The sequence below is a fragment of the Bos indicus x Bos taurus genome, chromosome 22 (genome assembly GCF_003369695.1).
Source record: "Bos indicus x Bos taurus breed Angus x Brahman F1 hybrid chromosome 22, Bos_hybrid_MaternalHap_v2.0, whole genome shotgun sequence".
In the NCBI taxonomy this organism is placed as follows: domain Eukaryota; kingdom Metazoa; phylum Chordata; class Mammalia; order Artiodactyla; family Bovidae; genus Bos; species Bos indicus x Bos taurus.
The window spans coordinates 14,619,957-14,636,455 of record NC_040097.1 but is presented as its reverse complement, the minus strand read 5'-3'; the positions used below and the strand labels follow the sequence as shown (position 1 = coordinate 14,636,455).

The window sequence follows — 16,499 nt, the reverse complement described above, 5'->3', positions numbered from 1 at the left end:
AATCATCTCTGCTCCAAAGTGGAGAGCTTAGGAGGGTCAGATTAAGTTGGTGCCTTACCTCAACTCTTGAAACCAACTCACATCATAGCCCCAGAAATTGCTCTGTTGTCTGAAAATCTTGCTTGCATTTGTGAAATACACAGGAACCACACACCAAGCATCATGTGATATGTACTCTGCCACAACTGTCCTTAGGATGCAGTGACAAGCCATGGATGATACAACAAAGCCAGCACTGCAACCACACGTAATCGTTCTGGACAGCAAACACTCTACATGGTGGCACCACTTCATCTCAGACAGATAATGAGGATCAGTGAAAGGGTCTGACTGTTGGCAAGAACTCTGCTCTAATGCTCTCTGGGTGGTATGGGTATTCAGACAAGCAAGGTAGCTGCTGATTTTTCAATTAATGAAACTTAAGGGGAGTTTTAGGGATTTGGCTTAAGAGCTCAGAAACTAAAATAATTACTGGGCCTTAATAATTATTCACATTATCTCCCGAGGAAAGTATCCCAGGGACTATCTGAAATGTTATGTTGGAAGGAATGTGACAAACTTATTCTTCAGCTATTATTTGCGAATTCTTAGCAAAATGGTTGAGCACAGATTCATCCCCAAACCAAAGGCCACCAAAGGGCTTTCTGGTGGGATTCATTTGGCAAAGGGCTAGTGGACAGTCAAGTCTGTGGGTCTTTCTGCTCCTGTCCAACTTCAGGCTCCTGAAGTCCTAAGAGGAAAACCATTTCACTGGTCATGAACAACACCGAACACACAAGACCATGGAGGCATGCATGATTCGTGAGTTCTGGGGATGACTGGAATGTGATGGAAAAGAGTTTTACCTTTTGTGCCTGAGGGAGCTGAAAAATAAGGAGAAAAAAGAAAAAAAAAATCATTATATAAGAAGTGAAGATTAACTGTAAAACTTCATTGGCAAATGGAAGGACCAAAATGGGGAGGAAAATACCAACCAAAGCCAAGTCATTTCCCCACATAAAGTTATGGTGTTGATTATTTCACCTGCTACCTTAAGTCTTAGTGTCAAGAGATAATCTGTGACTTTGACAGTGCATGTATTGGGTAGTTTTTGGTAGCCTTCTGCAAAGCTGGACCTGAGGTTCTTCTGTCCGGTGACCAAAAGCACTATGAAAGTGCTTCCATAGGAACAGAGAGCAGTTCCTTCTTCCTGTATGCCAACAGTTCCCCATTGCTGAGGACTGTCCAGAGACATGCGGGGCTGTCAAAACCTGGGGCCGGGGAGGGAATAAGAGCTACTGGCCTCTGGTGGGTAGAAACCAGGCATTCTGCTAAACTTCCTAGAATGCACAGAACAGCCCCCACTACCATATGTAGTGGTAGAATTACACGGCCCATACGCCCACCGTGCCAAAGCTGAGACGCTCTGCTGTACACAGAGGCAAGACCATTTGAAGAACGTCACTTAATTTAAAGCCAGTTTTTCTTGCTTTGCAGCACAGTAACTGTTCCCTTTATTGCTGGTTAAGGAAGCATGCACAAGAATCCACGCATATAAAGTAAGGCTGATACTCTAAGAACAATGAAAAGGCAGTCAGTCAATAAATAGAATAAGACATAATAGCTATGCCAACAGCACAGGGAAGGGACTGAGATTATAGGTATGCGGAAAAAGATTGAATACTTAGGAGACGTATTTATCTATTTTTCTACAGTGAGACTTTTAAGCTGTGGTTTAGTGTCATGGTGTTTGTAATTGCCATTACAGCGTGCAGTGTTTTGAAAAGCAATTTTCTAATCTGGAATGGAATTAACATTATCCATATATTAAATACCAAATGTAAGAATTACATCATTTTCAAGTCTTTTCATAGAGACTAACAAGTGTGAACTTTATCAAGTGTGAACTTGTCAGCCGGCACAGTGTTAAGACCTTTATTTGCATCACCCCCCTAAGTCACAATAACCCAATACTAGGTTCTCTTTATTATCCTCATTTTACAGGTGAGAAATACAATGACATTGAGACATTATGTAATTATATGATGTTCCATAGAAAGTAAATTTGAGGAGGGGCAGGTATCTGACTTTCAGTCAGTTCAGTTGCTCAGTCGTGTCCGACTCTGCGACCCCAAATACTGCAGCACACCAGGCTTCTCTGTCCATTTGACTTTAGAATGTACAAATTCAATTCAACTCACATGTTAAAAATGGCCACAAACACTTGGGAATTATGACAACAAACTCTCTATGTCTCTAGAGTTTGTAACACTGGAACTGCCAGAATATGAAAGATAACGAAACCAGGCATCCTATGGTCTGAACCTCCTTCCTGCCTTTCCCATTCTTTTGTCCCTGTGAAGAATACTCTGTCTTCACAGACACTAAGACTGGGGCTTTCTTGAACCTATCATATGGCCCTGCCCCGTGGATGGAGCCCAATAAAAGATCGAAGGGATAAACTCAAACCAACAAGGTGTCTTGTATGTCATAGATGCTCCAGAATGGTCCAGAGAATGTCCTCAAAAGGCAGACCCCACCCACCCAACAATCAATTTCCAAGCACTTTCATGCTGAAAGGTCTCTCAGTTTAGGAAGACAGAAATACGAGCATGATTTCTTGATTCCTTCCTCCTACTTATAGCTGCCACTATTAAAAAGGAAGCTCACATGTTTCTCCAGCACTTCTCAAGAGTGCAGAAATGTATCAAGAGGTGAGAAATTGAGCCTAAAATGAAGAGTCACTTAAATAAGAGTCTTAAATATTAAATATCTTTTCACAACATAAAAGAAACTTTGGAAATGCAAACATTAATAGCATGACAGATGTATGCTTCCTTGGGAAAGAATCTGTGTTGAATCACAGATGATATGAAATGCATTGGACAGTGATGAGAATTATAACTGTTTGATGAATTAAATACCAAAGTCAAGGCCTGCACAAATCGTGGGACTTGACAGGCCTCTTAAAAATGAGAGCTGCCCTTTCTCTCCCTCTCTCAGGTTTATCTTGGTGGAGCAGGAAACTCTTCATTTTGAGTCACCCATTTAAGCACAAGAGAAGAAATCCTGGGCAGGAAAATGAGAGACCAAGTTTTTGTGGTGATGTCCTCAGTTTGAGGCTGCCCTCAAGTTCTCCACAAAACATATATTTTCCTTAAGAAATAATTCATGAGAACAAAGAACAACTTTCCTACCAGAGCTTTTAAATAACATAAATTATAGCCTGCAATGCCACACACAGGTTGGACCTTGGAAAAGAAGCCTCAGAATAGAACACAGCAAATTGAGATGGGCTCCCTGGCAGCTGCAGATGCTACTGACTGGGAGTCCACGCTCTTGATGACACACGGTTCCTGCAACATTCACACTGTGCAGTGCTCTGACCCAGGAGCCAGACCAGTGGGACACTAGACTCCCTCAGCCTCTAGCTGGAGTCCTGAGGCACATGCATTTTAGCCTTTGGTCAGAGTGCTTATCTGTATAAATGGATGATCCAGGGAGGGCTGGGGAATGGGCCAGTTCTTAGATGGCAAAAAAGATTAGCTTCAAGAGTCACGTCTGACAGATTGGTAATGTATTTCCATAGGGCCATGTTGAGAGAGATTTTGAAGTTATATTTTATGGAAAGAATGTTATAACCAATTAGCAATGTCTGTAGTGGGCTCAAAAAACAAGGAACAGCAAAGGATACTCGGGGACACAATGGTCTCTAAAGGTCTCATTGTACTTTTTCTTTGTAGTTCAGAGAATATCTGCAATATCTATGTAGTTAGTTTAATGTCTCTCCTCTGCTAGTTCACAAGCTCCTTGAGGACATGAGGGAACCTGCTCTGTGTGGCAGTCTCTACGCATTTCTCTGTGACTGTGACTGGTGCCCACCTGGTTAAAGAAAGTACCTTATTACTCGGGTATGTCCAGGGTGGATGCCAGGAAAAGACAACTGGGTTAACTGACTGCAGTCTACACCTTCACAAACACATACACCACGTTGATAATCCAAGACAATGGCTTACAAGAGAAAAAGGAATATTTCTGCCAGAGGATAATCCCCATACCCTTGGTACAGACATCTGCAGATATGTACATTGTCTCACTGACCCATGGATGTGCAAAAAACTAGCCCAGGAATTTCCCATCACCACTCAGCCTGAGGCAAGGCAACTTCTCTTTCTCAAGACCTCTTCTTCTCCAAAGTCACTTTGTCAGGCACTGTCAACCAGGCTCCACCTCCCTATGTCTGTTTCTTCACTTACTATTAATACATCAGGATCTGCACAAACAGCTTCAGATTCCTTCAGACCAAATGCCCCCTAACTGTATGACTTTATAACCAACTATTCACATCCGCTAGTCATGTTTTTAAAGGAAGCATAAAGAAAGAAAGAAGTTATAGTATATGGTAGGCTCGCACATTCCCAGGGAAAATTCTTGGGATGTGGAATGCATTTGTAGAACACTTCACATTCAAATCCGGAAAGACTGAGAATGTGTCATTCAAGAGAGTGACAGAGATAAAGGGAGAGTAACAGAAACAGCCTCTCTTGAGTGACCACTCTCAATGCAGCAGTACTTGGCTAAGCACTTTACATCTTGAGCAGCTTTGGTCCCCAAAGCTTTGGGTTATATGTTAGTTATATGTTATATATATGTTATATATATATGGGTTATATGTTAGTATCAGTCTCATAGATGAGGAAATAGAGAATACTTAGTATGGCTAAGAACTTTGCCAGTGTCACCCAGTCAGGAAATGCCGGAGCTGAAAGTCAACTCAAAGTCATATCTCTCTGCAGGCCTCACTTCTGCTTTAACTGTCAGGCTCAAAGTTTTGCTTCTCATGCAGACCAAAGGTGTTAGCACCAACCCAAGATCTCGGGGGGCCTCTCAGGCCACTCCATCTGGGAGTCCCCCATATAAGGAAGGGGGAATGAGAAATTCTGGCACCACTCCTTACAGAAAAGTCTGGATGGAGAATGTAGCCTACCATGCTTCGCAGCATGTGGTGTATGATGTATGTGTGCTGGCTAAGTCACTTCAGTCATGTCCAACTCTTTGAGACCCTATGGACTGTAGCCTGCCAGGATCCTCTGTCCATGGGATTCTCCAGGCAGGAATCCTGGCGTGGGTTGCCATGCCCTCCTCCAGGGAAACTTCCTGATCCAGGGATTGAACCTGCATCTCGCGCCTCCTGCATTGGCAGGCAGGTTCTTTACCACTACTGTCACCTCAGAAGCCCATGATGTACGGTGCAGCACAAGTATTTACCTTGCCTTCTCCTATCACAGACATACTTGCCCTTCCCTCATTTCAGAATGCTCCCTCCTACCCTCCCTCCTTGTCCAGCGAACACCTGGTTGTCACTGTCACCTGGCTGTCACTGTCTCAAAGAAGACCCCGTCTGACCTCTCATATCAAATGTCATCAGCACACCACATACTGCCTATTCATAGCATAGTTAACTGCTAGTTGCAGTAACTGCCACACTGCCCTTTTTGGGTAATGGAAACCCAACTGTTAGCCAGGCTTAGCTAAATGACGCTATTAGAACTTGGTGGGATTCAATTGTGGTCAGTGAGATAGCCATGCGTGTGGCTTTTCCAGATAGTACCCTTAAAAGGACTCCTATCCTGCTGCCAGGAAGGTAGATGTCATTGCTGGCGCTTTACCCGTCATTCTGGGCCATCAGGTTGTCTTGGATGGAAACCACATGCTGCAGTGTAGACAACAGCAGCAATGGCAGTTGTAACAGCCATGACTTACTATCCCTCATTCTAAGTGCTTTGTGTTTGCTTGTGTGCATGCTCAGTTGTGTCTGACTCTTTACTGAAAACTCACGGAAACTTTATTAGGTAAGTTCTATTTTCACCCCAGTTTTCCATGAAACTACAAGGTCACATAACCAGAGAGCAGCAAAGATAGTGTTTGAGTGGGGAGGCCAGTGAGAAGACTGCTGAATAATCTGAATGAGAGATGAAAGAGTTAGTGCTGGTAGTGGAGGCAGCAGGCAGTGGTCTGATTCTAGATCTGTCTGAGACGTGGGATGATGGACTGGCTGATAATATGAGAGAAGGAGAGACATCAAGGTTGCATCTAAGACCTTTGGGCCAGGTAAATTAAAAAATAGAGCCTTAATGAGAAGATGAAAACTGTTTGAGAAGCATATTTGAGGGGGAAAAAAAAAGGTTCCGTTTTGTCTAAAACTGACAACTTGAGGATGTCTCCTGGACTTGCAAGCAGAGGTGTAGGATAGACAGCTTGAAAACGAGATTACCCAGGAAGTGAGTGCAGGGACCGAACTGTGGGGCAATTTTAGAGACCTGCATGCTAAGGTGAGCCAGGGAAAACAATTGTAAGGAGCCCTACTAGAAGTGGAAGAGATCCTAGTGGGCTTTGAGTCCCTAATGGTAAGTAAATGTATTTCAAAACCAAGTTCCTGCACTGAGGGGAAGGGGATGTTTTTGTTTTAACTTTTCTCATTTACTTCACTTACATCTCAGAATCCCACTTAAGAGCCACAGCGGCAAGTGAGGGGACATTCATCACTCCAGCTGAACGGACTTCTGGAGTTGAGTGGACTCTTTTTTCAAAAATAAAACTCAATTAAAGATCAATTGATCAAAACAACACATTTACTATGAAATATGTAAAGACCAAATGGGACATAAAGTATTTTTCTGCCAACTGTATAAAAGAAAATGAAAAAAGCCTGCATATGTTTATTTCATTTGTGAAATTGGCCCCTTGCCTGGGCTGTTATGAATGAGTGACAAATCCTTGTTTGCTGCAAAGGTTCCCTGTGTTTGCTCGCTTCCCCCTCCCCCACTCTGTGCATGATGTTTACATTTATAATCCTCCATTCTTCCTCATTAAGCAATGTTGGTAAAGATTCCTACTCTTCTACATATCCGAGGAAGTTCTGTTCACTGGTTCAAACTCCAAGACCTACATGAGAAGCAGGTCTCTGATGAGCTAGGATACAGTGGTGGAGGTTCTGTCCACTTTCGCCCATGTCTGCCACCCCACGCTAAGCCACGTTTGTTGCTCATCCATCTCAGTTATACTCCTTCCCCTGATCTTTCCTCTACACTGCGCCTAGAACAATCTAAAAGTATTATCCCGGTGCTTTGCTGGCCCTGCTGTCTAAGCCTCACTCACCTCAAAGCCTTCAACTGGTTTTCTTCTGATTGGCTGAGGCTCTCCCACCATTCAATTTCCTGACGCCCGCTATTTTTTACCCATCTGTTAGATTCCAGCTCTGAAGGCACCTCCTCTGACAGCAGTTCCTATCTCAACCCCAAGTCTTTCTATAAATGAAAAAGTGAAAGTGAAGTCGCTCAGTCGTGGCTGAGCGACCCTATGGACTGTAGCCCACCAGGCTCCTCCATTCATGAGATTTTCCAGGCAGGAATACTGGAGTGGGTTGCCATTTCCTTTTCCAGTGGATCTTCCTGGCCCAGGGATTGAACCTGGGTCTCCCACATTGCAGGCAGACTCTTTACCGTCTGAGCCACAGGGAAGTCCTGTAGTCTTTCTATGAAATCATCTTATTTATTCCAGTCTTAAGATTTATTGCATTCTATAATCTTCTTTATTATTATTTTACTTCTCTACATAAGAACCCAAGATCCATCTAGGGACCACATAAATTAAAAATTTATTCATCATCGTATCACCAGGAACTAGACCTGTACCATACCTGGCCCTTAGTAAGAATTCAGGAAGAAGTACTTTTTGGAGGAAGATAGGGAAGGAACCGGAGAAGGCAATGGCACCCCACTCCAGTACTCTTGCCTGGAAAATCCCATGGACGGAGGAGCCTGTTAAGCTGCAATCCATGGGGTCGCTAAGAGTCGGACACGACTGATCGACTTCACTTTCACTTTTCACTTTCATGCACTGGAGAAGGAAATGGCAATCCACTCCAGTGTTCTTGCCTGGAGAATCCCAGGGACGGGGGAGCCTGGTGGGCTGCTGTCTATGGGGTCGCACAGGATTGGACATGACTGAAGTGACTTAGCAGTAGCAGCAGGGAAGGAACAAGGAAAGAGAAAGGAAGGAAGGAGGGCCTTAGAGTTTAGGAGATGCGGTTTCCAATCCTACTTTTATGTCTTATGAGCCATAAGAATTTAGGCAACAATGTATCATCTCTGAGCTCTGAATTTCTCAACAGAGAAATCATAGTATGTACACGTGTACTAAGACACTTATGTCCATGTGTACTAAGACATTTTACTCGTGTCTGATTCTTTGCGACTCTAGGGACTATAGCCCTCAGTGGCTCCTCTGTCCATGGAATTCCCCAGGCAAGAATACTAGAGTTGGTTGCCATCCCTCCTCCAGGGGATCTTCCCGACCCAGGGATCAAACACACGTCTGTTACATCTTACATCTCCTGCAGTGACAGAGGGGTTCTTAACCACTAGCATCACCTGGGAAGGCCCCATGACCTTGTGAGCCCTAGAATTCTCAGGAGTGCCCCGACCTGATGGTGTGTGAGAGGTATACTAATAAACAAGGGCCTCATGGCCCACAGATAAACCCACAGACTGGAGATCACAAATCTTCTCAACTGGCCATCACCTCTTCATACTGGGTTACATGAAGAAGTGGTAAGGCCTGAATAAATGTCCTTAGGTAGTGTGTGACTCTTATGGTGGACGTGTGTCCCTTTGCTCTCACCGTTAACCTCCTTCTTTCCTAGTAGTTCCCCTAGTAGGAGGGTAAGGTTCTACTCCAAGTCCCATGATGTGGGCAGTGCCCAGATCTCAGTCAAATAATTCATCACTGGCCCCCAAAACTAGCTCAGGGTGGACATGTGACCTCGCCTAGTCTAATTAGGACTTTTCTAGAAGTAACCAAATATTACACCACCTCCATCTTTCTCTCCTCCTCCCTTTCCCCTCTCCACTAAAGTCTGAGAGGATGTGCTGCTGGGGACAGACCATCAGATGGAGCCTGAGAGTGCAGCCAGCACGGTGGAAGGCAGTGCAGTGAGACCGACAGAACTCGCCACCAGTCATGCCATGGGAGCCCATGTCCATCCACGAGATTTGGCTTCTAGAGGCTTCCAGCTCAGTATGAGCCATGGGGGCATCCTTAGTGAACTGAGTTGTTCTCATTATTCCCATAGATACTTGCAGTTAGCCATCTCCAGACATAAACCATGGCTACTCACAACTACATTTCACTCATACAAATCAAGAGATTTGTCAAAATAATTCCCTACCATTTGCTCAGCTTAAAAAATACTCAGCAATAATTTCCTCAAAAGATTTCCAAGGGTATGTATATGACAAGACTTCCCTGGTGGCTCAGACGGTAAAGTGTCTGTCTCCAATGCGGGAGACCCGGCTTTGATCCCTGGGTTGGGAAGATGCCTTGGAGAAGGAAATGGCAATCCACTCCAGTACTATTGCCTGGAAAATCACACAGGGCATCATATTTTTCCAAAGACCAAAAGCTATCTTGGCCTTTCTGAGCATATTGCATAAGTCAGAAGACAAAGGGTGTCTCTCAGAGTCTCCTTCTTAAAATCTCCCCCTCCCCAGGCTTTCTCCTGAGTGTTAATTTGTTCCTACTGCTCCATATTCTTTCTCTAGCTCCTTAAATGTGTACACTTGGTTGCTCCCTCTATAATCCCTAGTCCCACGGCTTTATCTAGTAAAACCTTGTCATAACAGTGGTGAAGGAGGATGAGGAGGAAAGAATAGGAACAGAGGTAGAGATAGGTAACCCTGCAGGGTGGAAGACAAGAAGAAAAACAGGATCAATGAAAGAAGATAAACATAAGTGACTTTTCTACTTCAAAATAATTTTTAAGTACCCAATCCAATTTTCCTATCATATCCTGTAAGTTTTTCAAACCTTGTTGGAAAGATCATGAAGAGAATGGTATGTATGTATTCCAAATTATCTTACTTTTATTAGTTTAGGTAATATCTTGCCTGACTATATATAATTTAATAGTGATTTCTCAACATCTAGTTTGGGATACAGATGGAACATTAATTTTTCTGTCCAACAGCATATTTAAAGTCAAGAAAAATAAAGACAGAAAGACCCTTCTTTGCAATAAATGTGTTGTTTAAAATGTCTCTTAAAAAAATCACACAAGAAATGCATGTTTCTTATTGTTTAGTTGCTACATCACGTCCAACTCTTTGTGACCCCATGGACTGCAGCTCTCCAGGCATCCCTGCCCTTCCATATCTCCAGGAGGTTGGTCAAATTTATGCCCACTGAATAGGTGATGCTATCTAACCATCTCATCCTTTGTCAACCCCTCTTCTTTTGCCAGCATCAGGGTCTTTTCCAACGAGTCAGCTTTTCAGATCAGCTGGCCAAAGTTTTGGAACTTCAGCTTCAGCATCAGTCCTTCCAAGGAATAGTTGGGGTTAATTTCCTTTAGGATTGACTGGTTTGATCTCCATGCAGTCCGAGAGATTCTCAAGAGTCTTCTCCAGCACCATAGTTCGAAAGCATCAATTCTCCAAGCATTCAGCCTTCTTTATGGTCCAACTCTCACATTCATACATGACTACTGGAAAAAACACCTCTGCCAGCAAAGTGATGTCTCTGATTTTAATGTGCTGTCTAGGTTTGTCATAGTTTTCCTTCCAAGGAGTGAGGGTCTTTTAATTCCATGGCTGCAGTCACTGTCCTCAGTGATTTTGGAGACCAAGAAATTAGATATCAAAGACAAGCAAAAGAAAACATCTAAAACCAATGATGGTACTAATATCCACTGTTGATTTCAGTTAATGTTAATTATTCAATTATTTGAATATAAAAATATTACTTATCAAATTCCTTATCATTAGCTATCTATCACCTTGTCACTAAATGGATGACTCTGTAATAAACATCCTACATACACTATCTACTTTTCAAGAAGTTTAATTATTGATCACAGGGCACTGCATATTCCTGATTTATACTCTGACCAGGATTCTCTCTTTCCAATGTCAGTTTCAACACTCCAAACCAACATTCTAAGTATTATCATCTTTAAAAATCTCCCAGCAATTTAAAAATACAGATTATAAGGATGAGTCTTTTCCATGTTCCAAAAGAGTTTAAGGCAGATAAAATATTAAACTGTAAAATGCCTAGAGGGTCAAGAGCTTGCTGTGTTTCAGGTTTCCAGAGAACACTGTCTTGACCACTGTATACCAGCATACTCAGGTTATTTAGTAGAAAAGATGAAGACTAATAACTGAGGGTCAGGTTTTTCAAACCTAATTTTGAATGAAAAAATCCAGTGTCTTTTTTTGCAGCAGTAGAGCTCTGATTAGATGAAAAGCAAGCCTGCATAAATTATTCATTTGATGGCAGATATTTCTGGGGACATGGAAAATGTGGATTATTAATGGGCAGACCAGAACAATTCTCACATTACATATAGCTGAGGACTATCGGCTGGGGGAAAGCCCCAGACATTTTTGCTTGTTACCAAGTTCTGAAAATTCTCACAATAAGAAGTCATTTCTCATCAGGCTTGAACCTGCATTGTACTGGAAAAATACATTCCTAATTAAAATTGTCATTCTTCAGCATTATTATGGGTGGCCATTTTGCTGAAAAATTATCTGGTGTTCTGGCAATGTGGGGAAGTCCAAGGCCCTGCTGGTTCCCTATGAGAATACGGGGTTGGTAGAATCAAAAGGAAATCTGGCAAAGTCCAGATAAAAAGCCACCACCATGATATGGATATATTTCCTGCTTGGAAACCACATTGTTCCACATGGCAGGCCAGGGATCAGTGTAGATTAAGGAGGATCTGATAGGGAAGGAAGCTCTTTTCTGCAGGATTCATTTTGGAAATATCTGAACAGGATGCAAACCCACTCAGACCTTCTCCTGAACTCCCACCCTACCAGTGTCACTTTTCAACATTGTGACTGCTTCCAGTTGGATATTCTAGGCTGCTGGTTTTAATTAAAACTTAATTTGTGAAAATGTTTCATAATTTATGCATGTCATGTAATTCCTCTGAGACTATGAACTTGTAGCCAACTCAGAGCCATATAAGGAGACACTGTACTGAGAAGGACGGGGGAGGAAAGGGATGTAGAAAGAGAAGTACCAACAGGCTCAACAGAGGAAAGTCCTAATAGTTTGCTTCAACCTCCCACCACCTAGATCTGCAGCCGCCTGGGAGAGACATGGGCCGTGATGTCTAAAAGTAGAGAGCCGTTTGGCAGGTCATAGACTCAGAGAACCAGAACAGTCATCAATGACCAGAATGGCCCTCCAAGACAGGCCTTACCAGTGGAGATGGTGAGCCAAAAAACTTGAAATCCTCCAAAATAGATGTCTCCACAGAAGGAGACAAACAAAACAAAACCCTCAGAGGAAAATTAATGAAACTCATGAGTCTGCAATGAAACCATTACTTCACTCAACAGATGTCTTCAAGAGAGCTTGCAAGGATCTGCCAAACTGCTGGACCACAAATCTGTGTAGCAACTAAACTAGAAATATCGGGCCCCCAAGAAAGACAACCTCCCCTCAACACACATCCTTTATTAATTGCAAAATGAATTATCTCAAGTTACCCTCCATGTCTACAGTGGAGAGAGTATATAGACAGTATTTAACATTAAAAAAAAAAAGAGAGGAAACAAATGGTCTGCCAGAAATAAAGGTAAACAAGTGTTCTGCATACTCACAAAGGAGAGACCATGTCAATGGTATACTTTTTAGTGGCCAATCTGTTAAGTCATACATTTCATGGATAGATTTATTTCTATCTTTATTTCTCTCTCTATCTCCATCTCAGGGGCTTCCCTCATAGCTCAGTCAGTAAAGAATCTGCCTGCAGTGCAGGAAACCCGGGTTCAATTCCTGGGCCAGGAAGATCCCTTGGAGAAGGAAATGGTAACCCACTCCAGTGTTCTTGCCTGGAGAATCCCATGGACAGAGCAGCCTGGTGGGCTACAGTCCATTGGGTCACAAAAGTCAGACACGACTTAGTAACTAAACCACCACCACCACCATCCCTATCTCAAAGGTTCAGCTTGGTCCTTTCCATTTCCTGTCACCTATGAAAAACTTAATAAGCTCTTAAGTAAAAGCAAGAGATAATACAGTTCTTTCATCCATCAAGCCTGTATCTTACAGAAGTGGATACAGTAAAGGGTAATGGTATGAGCTGTGGGTGACAGTTGAACCTGTGATGATACTGTTAGGGGATTCTTCAGGAAACCCCCAGCTCTGTGATTCTAGTCTATGAGAAGTTTATTTCTATGCAAATTTTCTTTTTCTTATATATTGCTCTCACCTTAGCCCATCAGTACATATTTTTATGTTTACCTGCACAAACAATGGCCAAAGCCACCTGTTGAATAATATTGGCTCTCTTTTTGCATATAAGCACTTCTCAAGTCAAGATTGGATCCTCTTCACTAACAATGAGAGCAGGTACAGGCTGAGCATTTATGCTAAACCAGGGCTAAGTGCTCTGAATGTGTCCTCAGGAAAAATCCTCAAGACCACTGTAGAGGCCAAATACAATCACCTACATTTTAAAGACAGGAAAACAGACTGACTCTAAACTCCATTTTGTTTGTTTGTTTGTTTGTTTTTGAAATGAGTTAATAAGTCAAATAATCCAATTAGTCTTTTTCTAAAAACTAAGAATAATCTATTAGTGCATAATTAAGAGAATATAAAGTAAACATAACAATGAAGTGGCCTGCTTGCTAATGGGGTAGAAAAGAGCTTTGTCGACTAATCAAGCCTGCTGACATACTGATCACCATACTACTTCAGGCTTCTTTTTTGCATGTTTAGAAAAGAAGATCTATTAATATACTGGGACTGCTAATCTCTCAAAATACACTTGCTCCCCATCCCCCCAAATCTGGCGTTTGGCAATCTTTAAGTACATTTTTCCAAACACATGTTCCTATAATACTGAAGTCTGTGTGTATTTCCAGTAAAGCTTTTCTTATGGTCTTGACTGACTTACAGTTAAATCATAAAACAGAGTAACTCATTGAATATCTTCATTTCCTAGCACCTTTATTGTTCCTTTTATTTTACAAAACAATTTTTGTCTTACTTAAGAAAGTCAGGTTCTATCACTGCCACTTTGGTTCAAATCTCAAAGAGCCTAATATACTTCTCAATTTCATCTTTAAGAACTGCTGCTGCTGCTGCTAAGTTACTTCAGTCGTGTCCGATTCTGTGTGACCCCAAAGTTGGCAGCCCACCAGGCTCCGCCATCCCTGGGATTCTCCGGCAAGAACACTGGAGTGGGTTGCGCTTTCCTTCTCCAATGCATGAAAGTGAAAAGTGAAAGTGAAGTCGCTCAGTCGTGTCCGACCCTCAGCGACCCCGTGGACTGCAGCCCACCAGGCCTCTCCATCCATGGGATTTTCCAGGCAAGAGTACTGGAGTGGGGTGCCATTGCCTCTCCACTTAAGAACTAGAGGAATACAAATGCCAAAAACTGACCTATAAAAGTTTGCCATTCACACCGAATACATGTCAGGCAACATAATAAAGAAATCAAGAGAAGCATAAGAAAGGCTATTTCACAATTACACTGACTTAGTATAGTATCATATTTAAATAAAAATTACCTCAATGTCATATCCAATAAACTTTCATTGTCTTTAAATGTTTATAAGATAAGCATTATTATTTGGTAAAATTAATCTAAAAGCAATATGCTTTCAGTCTTGAATATGAATAAATAAATAGAACAATTTAATTAAATAGTCTTAAAGGTAAAACAAACTAATATTCATGTCATCTCTTATTTCTATGTTTCTACTGTGGTTGAAATGGGATAACTTATACTGCATTAACCCTCCTGTCACAAACAACAAGATAACTGGATATAGTACAAAAAAGAAACAAATGTCCTTTGATATTGGTCAATAATCAGCACTGACTTTGTTTCTTCAAAGAAGGCAAAACAATAAGGTGAGACTCGTGATCACTCTAATACATTACCTGGAGTCATTTGCAAGACCCCAGAACAGGGAAGATAATGACGATTAGAAATTAGAAGTTACACCTAATTGAGGGGGAAAGAATCAAAGCTTATAGAGGCTGAGGTGGCTGGCATTTGCAAGGTAGAGCACTGGAGAGAGAAAGCATTGAGTCACTTTACAGTTAGGATACCAGATGTCCTGAAGTAAAGGGTAAGTAAGCCATTTTTGATACTCCCTGTCCAGACTCCTGACGCAGCATTCAGAGCATATGAAAATTATTGTTCCATACCACTATATTTGGGGATGTTCAGTAAGCAACAATAGTAACAGATGGTAAATATCATGATCCTTGTTTTAAAAGGAGAAAACTACCTCATGAGAGTGACTTGAACAGATTAGCGCGGGTGGCACTGACAGAGCAAAGGTATAAACCTACTTTATCTGCAAGTCACTGCACACCCTGATCTAGACAGAAGTCCCTATTATGATACCACTTCATTCACCAGGGTTCTAGCTCAGGGCTGTAAGAGGCTTTGGCCCCTTCATCACCAAAATGATGATCTGCTCCCGTAACTCTCTTCTCTCAGGAAGATACTTGAGGTCAGGGTTGATATGCATGGGTTACAGAGCCAAAACTATCTCATTACTTAAACCTTTAGCAAAGATATATACCCAACGTCTACACTTACAAAGCTCAAGCAGCTCAATCAGCCATGAATTCTGGGCATTTATACAAGAGTTGGTTGAAACGTGAGCTTAAAAAAATTCTAGCCAAACAGCTGCAAAGAACACAGGAAGTAAAGGACTAAAACCTATTAAGAGTCTTGGCTCCCCCTTTGGTGCAGTCGAGGGATTTCAGGGGGTGAACCAACAAGTATTTATGATAACAGAGCAAAAAATAATTGAATCATTTCCTTCCTAGAAAGATGACTAACTCAGGACAGTTGAGATGGGTTGGCATTTTCTACTTTCTGTTATCTTTTTTTCCCTTTATACAATACCAGTTTATTCTCTGCATAGCTATATGTCTTATCATCAGAACTGAACACTGTCTTTGCAGACGCAGAAGTGTAGCTGGATTTGCTTAGATTCGTAGGCTATAAGATCTGGAAGGAAGATGGACAGAACAGCGTTTTGTCTGAACAAAATTTGTCCCTTCTTCTGGTAATAGCACCACATTTTCCTGTGAGACAAAACCTGTCCCCTACACTCAGGTCTTGTGGCAAGACTGGGGCTGACTCCTCTTATCCTCTAAATCCAAGGGAGACATGTGACTCATGCCTGGTAAATCAGAATGCTCCATCCTGTTGACTACTGTGATTGGCTCAGAAAGAGATAACACACGACTGAAGTCATGAGAGTCGGCACTAGGGTCTCAGCTAGAATCATAGACTAAAAAGAGATTATTTTTTTCTTCTGAGGGAAAGGGGTTCCACTGGCAAAATATAAACCTGGAGCCTGTTGGTGACAGTCATCAAACCACAGGAAAGGAGAATCTCACCGGAGAATAAAGCTGCACAGAGGAAAGTGGAGCCAAGAGATGGCAAGAGGCAGACTCCTGACTGCACTTGG

General features: G+C 42.1%; 1 protein-coding gene across 3 annotated transcripts in view; it reads right to left on the bottom strand.

The window, feature by feature from the left end:
- CACNA2D3 (calcium voltage-gated channel auxiliary subunit alpha2delta 3) overlaps positions 1-16,499 on the bottom strand; it is a 903,947-nt gene that overhangs the window by 240,115 nt on the left and 647,333 nt on the right. For 2 of the 3 annotated variants that reach the window (XM_027522771.1, XM_027522769.1), the window contains exon 14: positions 846-863. The exons of the other annotated variant lie outside the window; for it this stretch is intronic. In XM_027522771.1, coding sequence (XP_027378572.1) covers positions 846-863 — 18 coding nt within the window. The remainder of the gene's footprint in view (positions 1-845; positions 864-16,499) is intronic. 3 annotated transcript variants of the gene reach the window in all.